The 15,000-nt window shown below is 38.3% G+C and overlaps 1 protein-coding gene across 1 annotated transcript in view; it reads right to left on the bottom strand.

Moving 5' to 3' along the window:
* The window catches only part of LOC119570754, a 17,962-nt gene extending 4,411 nt beyond the window's left edge, over positions 1-13,551 (bottom strand). The window contains exons 1-8 of the mRNA XM_037918375.1: positions 13,548-13,551; positions 13,262-13,366; positions 13,016-13,115; positions 11,445-11,552; positions 6,787-6,867; positions 6,344-6,371; positions 4,946-5,068; positions 3,132-3,184 (exon numbers count right to left, since the gene is read on the bottom strand). Of these exons, the coding sequence (XP_037774303.1) occupies positions 3,132-3,184; positions 4,946-5,068; positions 6,344-6,371; positions 6,787-6,867; positions 11,445-11,552; positions 13,016-13,115; positions 13,262-13,366; positions 13,548-13,551 (602 nt within the window). The remainder of the gene's footprint in view (positions 1-3,131; positions 3,185-4,945; positions 5,069-6,343; positions 6,372-6,786; positions 6,868-11,444; positions 11,553-13,015; positions 13,116-13,261; positions 13,367-13,547) is intronic.
* Between the last annotated feature and the right edge of the window lie 1,449 nt (positions 13,552-15,000).

Raw genomic sequence — 15,000 nt, 5'->3', positions numbered from 1 at the left:
AAATTTATATATCCTTCGGGAATTTTGCGAGCGCCCATTACAGATACGCAGAAGAGAGCAGGGTTATTATATTCCTGGCTCGAGTCGCTTCAGTCATATACAGCATTTGGGTATAGGATCCCCCCGTTATTGAGTTTTATTGAAGTCTGACGTGCAAAGCTAGACATGTACCTCGGCAGTTCAGATTTCTGACCCCGAGATGATTTGCTTGATAAAAAGTTGGTGAATATTTTTTTTATGTCACCATTCATTCATGGTACATTCTGTCGCATATCATTATATGTTGAATTCAATGTGGTAGTTGAAATAATCTTAAATAACTAGCATTGCTAATTTACTTCAGTTTTGTTATAGTGAACATTAATATTCGTGTTTGTGATTCATTCTTTGTGTGAGGTCACTCTCGCTTTCCCTCTCATTAACGCTAGCTGTCACTCACACACGCACACACACACCTTCACCTCACTCACACACACAGGACAAAAGACACTGACCCTTTTTCATTAATAAGGCTGGTTGCTGTCTTAGTGCCGGCGTAAAGATTTATTATGTATCTCTTTAGCCCGCAATTTTGTCCGTCGTGATGAGTGGTTCGTACATAAAGTACAAGTTACATTTATTTCTTATCTGTGTGATGACTATGGTTCAAATAGATCTTCGCGGATCGCCGATGTCATTCCCTTATCTACTCTCATATCTATCAGAGACGGTGGGTAGTTCAAGTCAGGTCTTTGCGGAACGCTACTGACGTCTCCCTCTTCTATTTTCTTCTTTATCTTTGTGAAAGTAAAACACAAAAAAAAACGAAAATAATTAAAACACCCCTCTTCTCTGTTGCCTTTCTTTTTCTCTTACTCTGGCCCTTACGTGTATGATCTGGTTCCCCGATATATATTGCGTCGGGACCGACACGGCACCGAAGGAGAACCTGCTACAGTTCCGGTCACCTTAGGATGCCGTGGGAAGGACGTCATCGAAGATCGCCATAGGCCCGCGGACCAAGATTTTCGTCAGAAAAGGTGTTAAGCCGTCCCAGTGTAGTGGACGGGCGTTGGACTCCCCGTAGATCCAGCGAACCAGCACCTTTGCCGCAGGTACCAGTCGCCCCAGGATGCTGTGCATAGGCGACGCCTGGCGGACGCCTGTAGATCCAGTAAACTCCAGGAGCTCGTAGCGCAGGTATCAGCCGCCCCGAGATGCCGCCCCTGCCCCGACGCCCGTAGATCCGGATGAAGATTATGAGACGTGTGGATGCGAGAAGGACCTGGACGAGATCTGTGAGGACGTGTGGACGAGGACGAGTTAGGCCTGGACGAGGACTATGAGGAGGTCTAGACGAATCCAAAGTCAAGGAGGACCTGTGCGACACTTTCGAGGACGTGTGGACATCAAGGACGGACAGACTACACCAAGGACCAGGAGGATGAGAACGACAGGGACGAGCAGCCACGAAGATGCACCAGGACGACGCACGAGAACGAGACGACCAGCCATGTTAGGTTATCCTTGAAGGCGCCTCGAGGGCGAGGCGCAAGTAGGTGGCCGAGCAATATAGGATGTGGATAATTCTACAGGATGTGGATAATTCTATTTCAGGTACCAGTGGACCATGTGGCTGTTTTCCACGTGGAGCAATCAGTGTAGCAGACGGAGCCAGTGACCTCACCTCGCTCCCCCCCCATGCTTCCTGCAGCTGCTGCTACCGCTCCTCCAGCTGGAACGGTCACTACTTATACCGAGAATGACCTAGGCCTCGGAGAGTTCGTGCTAAGCTACCACCGCGCTAAGGTCAGCCCTCGTCTCCCTCCGGGTGGGCTGACCGTGACCTCCGCGCGGCCCGATTACCCGTATAACTAAACATGTCGTGTTCTTATACTGTGTGTGCCAACTCTCAGAAATAAAGAGTCAAGCTGTTAACAAGTATAACTACCCTCTGTTCACCATTGTACTAAGGATGATAGCCTTTTACATATGTATACATACACACATACACACATGCACAAAACACACACACACACACACACACACATGCATACATATATATTATATATGATATATTATATATATATATATATATACATATATATATATTATATATATATATATATATATATATATATATATATATATATGTATTAGATATATATATATTATATATGTATATTATATATATATATATATATATATATATATATATAATATATATATATTATATATATATATACACGAGGGACTTCAAAAAGTTTGTGAAAAAAGTCCATAACTAAAAATCATTTGAAAGGCTTTTGCCTTCAATGCACCTGAACATTCTTGTACCAACACATTATAACATGTTCAAACATGAACCCTTAATAATAAATAACGCATTAATAACACATTGCTGCCAGGTGAAAGTCAAGCACCTTTCAAGCAACATGGAATCCACTCAAATCGAAGCCAGGACACAAACTAATTCACAGTGAAACTAGGTTGGAGAATAGGCAAATCACTGCTGCTCTGGAACAAGTTTATGGTGACAATGCCCTAAAGAAATCAATAACCTACAAATGGGTAAGTCGATTCAGAAGTAGAAGAAATGAAATTGAAGATGAGCCTGCAGTGGCAGGCCATCAATTTTAGTTTGTGAGGAAAACATTGATGCTTTTGCGACATGATTGAAAAAAGATAGATGAATAACCACTGAATCAGTAGCAGACACACTCAACATCTCTGTGGGTTCTGCATACACAATTCTGGTGGAGAGTTTGGGGCTAAGCATCTTTCCACTTGATGGGTCACTAAGCCATTGCGTCCAGATCAACAGCAAACAAGGGTAGATCTTTCAATGGAAGTCTTGAACAAGTGGGATGAGGACTTTTGAAGCTTTTCTGCAGAGAGTTGTGACAAAGGATGAAACATGGCTCAACCAGTATGATCCGAGGACAAAATTCAGACACAGCAGTGGCTGCCCAGGGATGGAAGTGTTCAGTCAAAGCAAAATCTATGTTCAAGGGGGAAGGTCATGGCCACTGTCTTCTGGGATGCGAAGGGATTTTGCTGGTTGACTTCCTCGAGAACAAGAAAACAATTAAATGTGCTTATTATAAATGGATTTTGAAAACTGTCCAAAAAAAAAAAAAAATTGCAGCAACGCATTCTCTTCCACCAAGACATGCACCTGCTCATGGGGCTTGGCAGACAAGAGCTGTGATACGTGAATTTTTATAGGAATCATCCGACATCACACCTTGCAGCCCCAATTTAGCCCTCAGACTTCTTTTTGTGTCCAAATTAAAAGATAATTTAAAGGTACTAATTTTCCATCGGTCGAAGATGCAAAAAGAGCTGCTCTGACATGGTTCGGATCACATGACCCTCATTTTTTTTAAAATGGACTCAAAGGCTGTTATCAACGTTTTTCAAGGCTTTTGACCTTAAAGGGTTTAAAATTAAAATATCTTAAATTTTATATAAAAATTTTAATATTATATATTATATAATCTTATATATATATATATATAAAAATTTTTATATATATATATAAATAAGATTTATTAATAGATCTTTATTTATATAATATAAAAAATATATATATTATTTATATCTACCCATAAATTATATTTATAAAATATATATTTATATTTGTTATTATAAAATCCCTTTTATATATTTATATAATTTTATATAATATTTTATATCCACCCCCCCCACACCCACCCCCCCCCACCCCAACACACCACACCACACCCACCCCACAAAAACAAAACACAAACACACACCACCCCAAAATTGTATAATGTATGTATTATATATATATATTAAAATATATATAAAATTTAAAATTTTTATATATATTATATAATTTATATATGTAATATATACCACACACACCAAAAATATTTTATTTATATATTATATATTATATAATTTAAAATAAAATTATATATATATATATATATATATATATATTTTATAAATATAATTAATATATTTTAAAAATATTAATTTTATAAATTTTTTAAAATTATATATAATTTAAAAATTTTAATATTATATATATACATATATATTTAATTTTTATTTTTAAATTTTATATATATATTATATTCTAATATTTGTGTGTGTGTGGTATATTTTTTTCCCCCCCTACTTTATATACTATATATTATATTATAATTATATATATAATAATTTTCTAACATATATACATATTTTGTGTGTGTGTTGTGTGTGTGTGTGTGTGTGGTGTGTGTGTGTGTGGTGTGTTGTGGTTTTGGGTGTGGTGTGTGTTGTGTGTATATATTTATATATATTTATATATAATTATTATATAATTATAAAATTTTTATATATTTTTCATACTTATTATAAAATATATATTATATTTATATATATTTTTTATTATATTTAATTATATTTTATATTAAATTTATATTAAAACTCTTATATATTATAATCTTATATATATATATTATATAATTTTTATATATTATTTATATAAGTATTTATTATATTATTATTTTATTATATATAAAATATATAAAAATTTTTTCAACTTATCTCCATTAAGGCAATCCCTCGCAACGTTGTACGCCTTTGATCCATCTTAAAATGAGGGTCATGTGATCTAACCATTCAACAGCTCTTTTTGCATCTTCGCCGATGGAAATTGTCCTTTAATTATTTTTTTAATTTTGGGCAAAAAAAGAAGTCTGATGGCAAAAATTTGGGGCTGCAAGGGGGATGTCGGATTTTCCTAAAAAAATTCACGTATCCGCTCTTGTCTCCAACCCCCATGAGCGGGTGCATTGTTTTTGGGAAAGAAAAGCTTGTGAATTTTTTTTTTTTTTTGGACATTTTCTCAAATCATTTTTAAAAGCACTTTTTAATTTTTTTTCTTTTCTCGAAAAGTAAACCAAAAAATCCCTTCGCCCCCGAGACAGTGGCCATGACCTTCCCCCTGAACTTCAGATTTTGCTTTGACTGATACATTTTCCATCCCTGGGCAGCCACTGCTGTGTCTGAATTTTGTCCTCGGGATCATACTGGTTGAGCCTGTTTCATCCTTGTCACAACTCTCTGCAGAAAGCTTCAAAAGTCCTCATCCCACTTGTTCAAGACTTCCATTGAAAGATCTACCCTTTGGGTTTGCTGTTGATCTGGACGCAAGGGCTTAGTGACCCATCAAGTGGAAAGATTGCTTACCCAAACTCTCCACCAAATTGTGTATGCAGAACCCACAGAGATGTTGATTTGTGTCTGCTACTGATTCGTGGTTATTCATCTATCTTTTTCATCATGTCGCAAAAAGCATAAATGTTTTCCTCACAAACTAAAATTGATGGCCTGCCACTGCGGGGCTCATCTTCAATTTCATTTCTTCTACTTCTGAATTGACTTATCCATTTGTAGGTTGTTGATTCTTTAGGGCATTGTCACCATAAACTTGTTCCAAGCAGCAGTGATTTGCCTATTCTCCCAACTAGTTTCACTGTGAATTTAGTTTTTTGTCCTGGCTTCGATTTGAGTGGATTCCATGTTGCTTGAAAGGTGCTTGACTTTCACCTGGCAGCAATGGGTTTTTTTTAATGCGTTATTTATTATTAAGGGTTCATGTTTGAACATATTATAATGTGTTGGTACAAGAATGTTCAGGTTCATTGAAAGGCAAAGCCTTTCAATGATTTTTAGTTATGGACTTTTTTCACAAACTTTTTGAAGTCCCCTCGTGTATATATATTATATATATATATATATATATTATATATATATATATATATATATATATATAATAATTACATATATAATATATATATATCTAATACATATATATATATATATATATATATATATATATATATTATTAATATATATAATATATATTTAAATAAAATATATATTATATTCTAATATATATATGAAATAAAAATTATATATTATATATATATATTAGTATATATATTATATGTATGCATGTGGGGTGTGTGTGTGTGTGTGTTTGTGCATGTGTGTATGTGTGTATTTACATTGTAAAGGCTATCATCCTTATAAAATGGTGAACAGAGGTAGTTATCCCTTGTTAACAGCTTGACTCTTTATTTTGAGAGTTGGCACACACAGTATAAGAACACGACATGTTTAGTTATACGGGTAATCGGGCCGCCGGAGGTCACGGCCCACCCACCCGGAGGGAGACGAGGGCTGACCTTAGCGCGGTGGTAGCTTGGCACGGACTCTCCCGGGGCCTAGGTCATTCTCGGTATAAGTAGTGACCGTTCCAGCTGGAGGAGCGGTAGCAGCACTGCAGGACATGGGGGGGAGCGAGGTGAGGTCACTGGCTCCGTCTGCTACACTGATTGCTCACGGGGAAAACGCACATGGTCCACGGGTACCTGAAATAGAATTTCCACATCCTGTAGAATTATCCACATCCTTATTGCTCGGCCACCTACTTGCGCCTCGCCCTCGAGGCGCCTTCAAGGATACCTAACATGGCTGGTCGTCTCGTTCTCGTGCGTCGTCCTGGTGCATCTTCGTGGCTGCTCGTCCCTGTCGTTCTCATCCTCCGGGTCCTTGGTGTAGTCTTCCGTCCTTAAATGTCCACACGTCCTCGAAAGTGTCGCACAGGTCCTCCTTGACTTTGGATTCGTCTAGCCCTCCTCATAGTCCTCGTCCAGGCCTAACTCGTCCTCGTCCACACGTCCTCACAGATCTCGTCCAGGTCCTTCTCGCATCCACACGTCCTCATAATCTTCATCCGATCTACGGGCGTGGGGGCAGGGGCGGAAATCTCGGGGCGGCTGATACCTGCCTACGAGCTCCGGGAGTTTACTGGATCTACAGCGTCCGCCAGGCTCCCCTATGCACACATCCTGGGGCGACTGGTACCTGCGGCAAAGGTGCTGGTTCGCTGGTCTACGGGGAGTCCAACGCCCGTCCACTACACTGGGCGGCTTAACCCCTTTTTTCTGACAAAAATCTTGTCCGCGGGCCTAGGGCGATCTTCGATGACGTCCTTCCCCGGCATCCTAAGGTGACGAACTGTAGCAGGTTCTCCTTCGGTGCCGTGTCGGTCCGACTGCAATTATTTTCGGGGAACCAGATCATACACTAAGGGCCAGAGTAAGAGAAAAAAAAGGAAACAGAGAAGAGGGGTTTTTTTAATTATTTTCGTTTTTTTTTGTTTTTACTTTCAAAAAGATAAGAAAAAATAGAAGGGAGACTTTCAGTAGCGTTCCGCAAAGACCTGACTTGACTACCCACCGTCTCTGATAGATATGAGAGTAGATAAGGGAATGACATCGGCGTCCGCGAAGATCTATTTGAACCATGTCTCACACGATAAGAAAAAAATTGTAATTTTGTACTTTATGTACGAACCACTCATCACGACGGACAAAATTGCGGCAAAAGAGATCATAATAAATCTTTACGCCGGCACTAAAGACAGCAACCAGCCTTTTTAAATGAAAAGGGTCAGTGTCTTTTGTCTGGTGTGTGTGAGTGAGGTGAAGGTGTGTGTGTGCGTGTGTGAGTGACAGCTAGCTTTAAATGAAGGAAAGTGAGAGTGACCTCACACAAAGAATGAATCACAAACACGAATATTAATGTTCACTATAACAAACTGAAGTAAATTAGCAAATGCTAGTTATTTAAGATTATTTCAACTACCACATTAAATTAAACATAAAATGATATGCGACAGAATGTACCATGATGAATGTGACTAAAAAAATATTCCCAACTTTTTATAAAGAAAATCATCTCGGGTCAGAAATCTGAACTGCCGAGGTACATGTCTAGCTTTGCACGTCAGACTTCAATAAAACTCAATAACGGGGGGATCCTATCCCCAAATGCGTATATGACCTGAGCGACTCGAGCCAGGAATAAAATAACCCTGCTCTCTTCTGCGTATCTGTAATGGGCCTCGCAAATTCCCCGAAGGATATATAATTTTCACAAATCACACAAACCTTGGGTGTACCCAAACATGCAAGCGACTTGAGGAGGGAGAGAAAGGTGTGATTAAAAAGTGAATAATGATTCTAGCTTAAACCCTAGTCCTATATTAATTAATGGACATAACCGCGGTCACACCAACTCAAAAAGGGGCCGAACGAATAACTTCGGTTTATTGTACCTACTTTCGAACGACGGAGCGCAGATCTATTAGGCGTTTTTCCAACCCCCGGGGGAATATCGGGCAATTCTGTGCACTATGATATGGGGGAAGATCCTACCTATATCAAATAATACAATGTAATAAAATTGCATTACATGATTCGTTCTAGCACCGATAGAACGTGTCCCCCAAAAAGCAATGTATCATTGCAATGTTTTATTCCCAAATTACAGGGAACCAAGCGGGGCATGTGCCCTACCCACGCCGCCACCGACCGGAAAAGAGAAGTGAGGTCAGGTCCAAAACAGGAAAACAATCTTTCTCTTCCAAAGTGACCGCTGCGAAAAGGGGCGGTCAGGTCGGGGGGGAGGGGTTTGGAAAGAGATAAATGAAATGTATTCGTGATAAGATAAAATCACAACCGCGTTAAAATTTGTTGCAGATAAACAATATAAATCTCTAAAAAGAGAGAAAATAATTAATTACTTAACTAACAATGATATTCATGTTTTTGATCACATACTCGATCGCACGGAAATGCGATCTGAGATGAAGGAATATGTGCAGAACGTGCCATTTGCTGTCATTAGCACCTTTTTAACCCCCAACAAAAACACGGCTTAACACATGGGAGAAGAAGGAAAGAAATAGAAAAGGGGCCAAAGGTGTACTTACTTTTTTTTTTTTTTTCGACATGTCTTCTAGCGGTCAAGCGGATTTTTTCTTCGGGGGGGGTGTGACCGTGTTGCATGCCAAAGGATGCAAAAGCCCTCACTGCCACCGATATAAAGGCTATGGTACTCTAGTAAAAGTGGCTGACAGGGACACAAAAAACACGTAAAGGGGGGAACACACGCTACGATTACGCTACGACTTGTCTAAAAGGGGTTTAAAAGCGCCGCGGTGGTCGGGGCAGCCCGCCCGGAGGGGGAGGGCGAGCTGACCTTACGCGTTTGGGCGCTGGTCCCCGAACTCTCCCAGGCCTAGGTCATTCTCGGTATAAGTAGTGACCGTTCCAGCTGGAGGAGCGATAGCAGCAGATGCAGGAAGCATGGGGGGGGCGAGGTGAGGTCCCCTGCTCCGTCTGCTACCTGATCGCTCCACTGTACAATATATAATATATATATATATATATATATAAAATATATATATAAATTTTATAAATATACATAAAATGTGTGGGGTGTGTGTTGTGTGTACTATATATATCTTATTTTTTTATACACATACATACATATATATGGGGGCCGCGGTAGCCCAATGGTTAGAGCGTCGGACTCAAGACTGTCACGATGGCAAATCTGATTCGAGGTTCGAGTCACCGTCGGCGCGTTGTTCCCTTGGGCAAGGAACTTCACCTCGATTGCCTGCCTAGCCGCTTGGTGGATAACCAGCCCAAGTCAGTGCCGGGTAATAGAGATGGTTTACTCGATAAAAAAAAAAAAACACCGGGCGGAAGGCAAAGGCCAAACCAAACCCCTCTAAATTGCCAAGAAAAACATGGAACCCTGATCGTCAAGGCCGCGGTGGCCGAATGGTTAGAGCGTCGACTCAACACTGTCACGACGGCAATCTGAGTTCGGGGTTCGTGTCACCGGCCAGTGCGTTGTTCCCTTGGGCAAGGAACTTCACCTGGATTGCCCTCCTAGCCACTGGGTGGGCAAGCCACCCAAATCGTGCTGATCCCCGCCCGATAAATAGAGAGAATGATTACCTAAAAGGTACCCCGCACTCTCCGGGGAAAAGGAACTGGGACCCTACCACTACTCACTCCAAGAGCATCACAACATGAAACTAAAATTAAGTATCATGCTGTGACCACGCGGCTCAACATGAACCTACCATTAAAAGAAGGATATATATATATATATATATATATAAAATATATTATATATATATATATATAGAGAGAGAGAGAGAGAGAGAGAGAGAGAGAGAGAGAGAGAGAGAGAGAGAGAGGAGAGAGAGAGGAGAGAAGTAGAGAGAGAGAGAGGGGAAAAGAGAGAAGAAAAGAGAGAAGAGAGAGAGTTGTGTGAGTGTGTTGTGTTGTTTGTGTGTAACATATATTATTATTATATATATATATATATTATATATATATTATAATATAATAAAATATTATATTATATATATATATATCTATATTTTGTGTGGGTGTGTGTGTGGGGTGTGTGTGTGGTGTGTTTGTGTGTGGGGTGTCCTTGTGTGTTTGTGTGTAATACTATATATTATTATATATATATATATATATTAATATATATCTATATTATATATATCACAACACCACGTACGTGTGTGTGCGTATGTGTGTGTGTGTGTGTGTTTTTGTGTGTGTGTGTGTGTGTGTGTGTGTTGTGTGTGTGTGTGTGTTGTGGTGTTGTGCGCGCAAAAACACACACACACACTCACACACACACTCCCACCCCCCACCCACACACACACACACACACACACCACACACCACACACAAAACACAACACACCACACACACTATAATATATATATATATATATATTATATATATATATATATATATAGTTTTTTTTTTTTTTTTTATATACACACACGTACGTGTGTGTGTGTGTGTGTGTGTGTGTGTGTGTGTGGTGTGTGTGTGTGTGTGGTGTTGTGTGTGTGTGTGTGTGTGTGTGTGAGTGTGTGTTTGTGTTTGTGCAGTGTGTGTTTGTGCAGTGTGTGTGTGGGGTGTTGTGTTTTGTTTGTGTTTATTTGTTTGTTTTGTGTTGTGTTGGGGTGTGTGTGGTGTGTGGTGTGTGTGTGTGTGTGTGGTTGTGGGGTGTCGTTTGCGTTGCGTGTGCGTGTGTGTCCCGTGTGGGGTGGTGTGTGTGTGTGTGTGTGTGTGTGTGTGCTGTGCATATATATATCTTAATTTTTTAAAATACAAATACATATTTTATATATATCTATATATATATATATATATATATAATATAAAGAGAGAAGAGTGAGAGAGAGAGAGAGAGAGAGGCAGGAAAATATTTAGATTGACAGATACAAACATATATTTTATATGTGTGCGTATGTGTTTTTTGATTGTATATGCGCCCATGTGCATTGTTTTATATATCGTGGTTATTTTTCCACCATTTTCCATACGAAATTTGTAACCTTTTCCCTTCGTTAAATTTTTTTATTCTGACATTTTCTAGTTTCTTCCCATGCGTTTTCTCATCCCTTTCTGAAAACAACAGATGTTGGCGATGCTGCTTTTCCTCCCAGGGTGAGCCAGAAATTTTTTGAGGACAATTGGGTGTGGCTGCAACGTGGCTGCCTTCAGGATGATGGCGCCTTCAGAGGGATGGACCTCGTCTACGTCACTTACCATGTAGATGTCGGCGAACGCCGTTCTTCGTTGCCCTGGACCATCGCCGGAGGGCCATCGTTATTAGCATCCGAGGCCACTTTGTCTATGAAAGTACGGAATGTTTTTCTTTGGGGGGATTGAGAGGGAACCATGTACAGAAACCGTTCGCAGAAATGCCGACAAGGTCAAAAGTACTTTTTTCTCTATCGGATGTGATCACGGACCTGAAAGCCGAAGTGAGCCTCTGCCTATGGACACTATCAAGGATGATTGGCTGGGACACAAGGGAGGCGGAGCGCAGTTCCTCGCTTTCGTTTTCTAAAGACAGTGGTCTTTTTTTTCTTCTTTTTCTTCTTTCTTTATTGTAATCTTTAGACATTATTAAACTGATGAATCAACACTCATGATTCCCTTCAGTATGTTGTAAATTTTTTCAAACTCCAAATAAAGTTTTTTCCACCTGTTCTTAATAATAATAATGAAGTTTCAAATGCTCAATAACATCCGTCCCTCCCAAGGGCATGGTGTCTGCTGCAGATTTAATCCGGCGCAGTTGAGGGAGGATGAAATCAAAACCGCGCCTTCCGCTTCGACACAACTAGGGGACGCAGCTGTATGACTTAGTTTTGGTGGGAACTCCCTAGCGCTGGAACGGCAGCCATCCTGGCCATCCTTCTCAAGCAAAAACATCCGAACCTTAGCTGCTTTGCTTATTCGCCACCAGGGGGACTCTTGAGGTAACCCTTTAAATTCCCCCCCGCCGGCCTCCCTCCGTCTGCCCTTTATTTCTCCCTTCCTTCCTTCAGCTCTTTCTTCTATTTTTTTCCCCACTTTGCTACCGGTTTCTTTTCACTCTGGATTTATTCTCACGACATATTCAGACTGTTGATATTCTATTGATATCATTGAAGATAATAAATAATAAAAATATAAAAATAATAAAAAATAATAATAATCTAATAAATAAAAAATAACTGCAAAACTATAACAATAAAATAATCTAATGATAATTTTATGGGTAATGATAACAACAATACTAACACTGATTATCATAGTATGATACTATTAATAGAATATGTTATAATAAAAATAATAACAATAATAATAATGAATATGATAATAAAATTAATGATAATATAACAGTAATAGTAATACTAATGATAGTAGTAATAAGATAATAAAAATAATGATGATAATTATAATAATGTAATGAAAAATTATTATAAAAATAGTTATAATATATGATAATATGACAATGATAATGATAATAATAATAACAATAATGACAATAATAATGATAATAACGATAAAAAATAATGACAATGATAAAAATGATAATAATATTGACATGCTTTCATTAAAATAGTAGAGTCCTCATCCTCTCTATCTATCTATTTATCTGTCTTTTCTATCTATCAGTCTTTTTATTTCTTTTGGTAGCCTGTCCCCACTCTCTCTTATCCCTCTCCTCTTCTCTCTCTCTTCCTCTCTGCCTCCTCTCCTTTTCATTCCCTATGTTCATTACACTCCATGCATTATTTTATTTTTTACAGTTAGTAATAGAAAATGAAATTTTAAAAATATATTACCGTGGTTCTGTACTGCAGATCAGTATTTTCTCGACATAAACAGACATGACATGTAATACAGCACGTATGAGTTTCCAAATGATTTCCGAATTATACTGTGCTGTTAAAAAAACATGGAACAGACTAGTATATGTACCATGAGCTTTCGCCCTACTAAACTGCAGAAGAGGTAGCAACTTGCAAAACCGCCATCTTCAGCGGACAAAGAGACACGCCCGGGGGCAGCGGAGAGAAACAGTAGCAGACGAGGAATCGTCAGCCTAAGCACTGGGTGCTGCAGCAGAGAGTCCCGTAACGAGATTGGATGGAGTGGCCTCATAGGTAAAGATACAATAGACTGATTAAACAACACTGAAACCGAGATGTGGAGGACATAACAATAGCACCTTACACAAAATTTTATCTGGCAGTCATGTCACAAATCTTAGATGAGAACTTCTTCCAGAATCACATGGAGTGAGACCTTCAAAGAAGATTAGTTATGTAGGAAATATGAACTAAATATCCTTTTCTATGAAGTTCCACCACTGACCCATATCCACACAGGATGTTTGAAAAGTAACATAAAGTTAAACTGTATATTTTAAAAATACAACTCTTTATAAGAAGAGCAGATGGAAATGACTGTTTACTGCGCTGATGAGCCTCATCTGCACCAACCGAATGAGATCTTTTAACCCTTTTAATCATCTGACAGATATATTGCGTATGTATTATGTTTTAAAGTGAATAGTGTATAGTCTGGCTGGTAGTACGTTTTGTAACTCATTATTTTACTGTATACATGTAATTACATTGGTAAATTTTCATTTCAGTTTTCAATTGCAGCAACCCGAAAACTTAATTAAATTTCTTAGGAGAAAAAGAAAAAAACACTGTTTTACATTTAGAAGATATATAAGTAATATAGTCATGTATCAAAATGGCTGAAGAATCATTTACAAAAAACAAAATACAAAATTCAAAGATTATTGCGACGAGATAAGGAAAAATATTTAAAAGAACATTGCCAGAGAATTGAAACTGTTCTATTAAACAGACAACTAAAGACTCTACCAAGGAGTACGAAACATTACACGAAAAATTAAAAACCTACAATGGACAACTATCAAAATTGAAGATGGGACTTGCTTTATGTGATTGGAAAAGAATTCAAAGATAGATGGAATCAATATTGTTCCAACTTATACAAAAGAATAAAGATATAACAACATTAATTAGACTCAATGACAGCGAAGATGACCATATTATAAAGCCATAAAAAATTAAAGAATAACAAGACCCGGGATAGATGAATAAAAAGCAGAACTAAACAAGAATGCTGGGGAAAGTGTTGAATACTTCTTCTACAAACTTTGTACGAAAATTTGGAAAGAAAGAAGTATGGCCAGGAAGACTGGGTAAAATCATACTTTACTCCCATACCTAAAAAAGGTACGCACTCTAATGCAACAATAACAGGACAATTTTCATTAATAAGTCCACAGCGCAAAATTTTGTTGAAAATTATTGCTGAAAAAATAAGCTAAAATTAAGAGAAGAAATTGCAGACGAACAAGCAGGTTTTCGCCCTGGAAAAGGTACCAAAACCAGATTCTAAATCTAAAATTGATCATAGAGAAAAATAGAGAACATCAAAAAACCTATACCTGTGTTTCATCGATTACTCGAGGGCTTTTGATACTGTTGATCACGATATCCTCTCGAATAACATGAACGATATGAGTTTCCAAAACACATCATCCAACTAATAAAAGCCATGTATGACCAAAAACAAGCAACTGTATAACCCCTTATGGTTAACAGAATGGTTCAAAGTCAACCAAGGATATGACAAGGTTGCATTCTGTCTCCGCACCTTTTTTAAAATTTTATTCTTTGCATTATAAAGGGGCTCTAAAATTTTTTTGGGAAATGTAATGTTGGAGGATACAAAATATCAAATCTAAGATACCCCGGGGGGCCGATTTAAAAAAAATATTTTT

The sequence above is a fragment of the Penaeus monodon genome, unplaced genomic scaffold (genome assembly GCF_015228065.2).
Source record: "Penaeus monodon isolate SGIC_2016 unplaced genomic scaffold, NSTDA_Pmon_1 PmonScaffold_3751, whole genome shotgun sequence".
Lineage (NCBI taxonomy): Eukaryota > Metazoa > Arthropoda > Malacostraca > Decapoda > Penaeidae > Penaeus > Penaeus monodon.
Note: the sequence above shows the minus strand (reverse complement) of the source record. Positions and strands in the feature narration are given on the sequence as shown.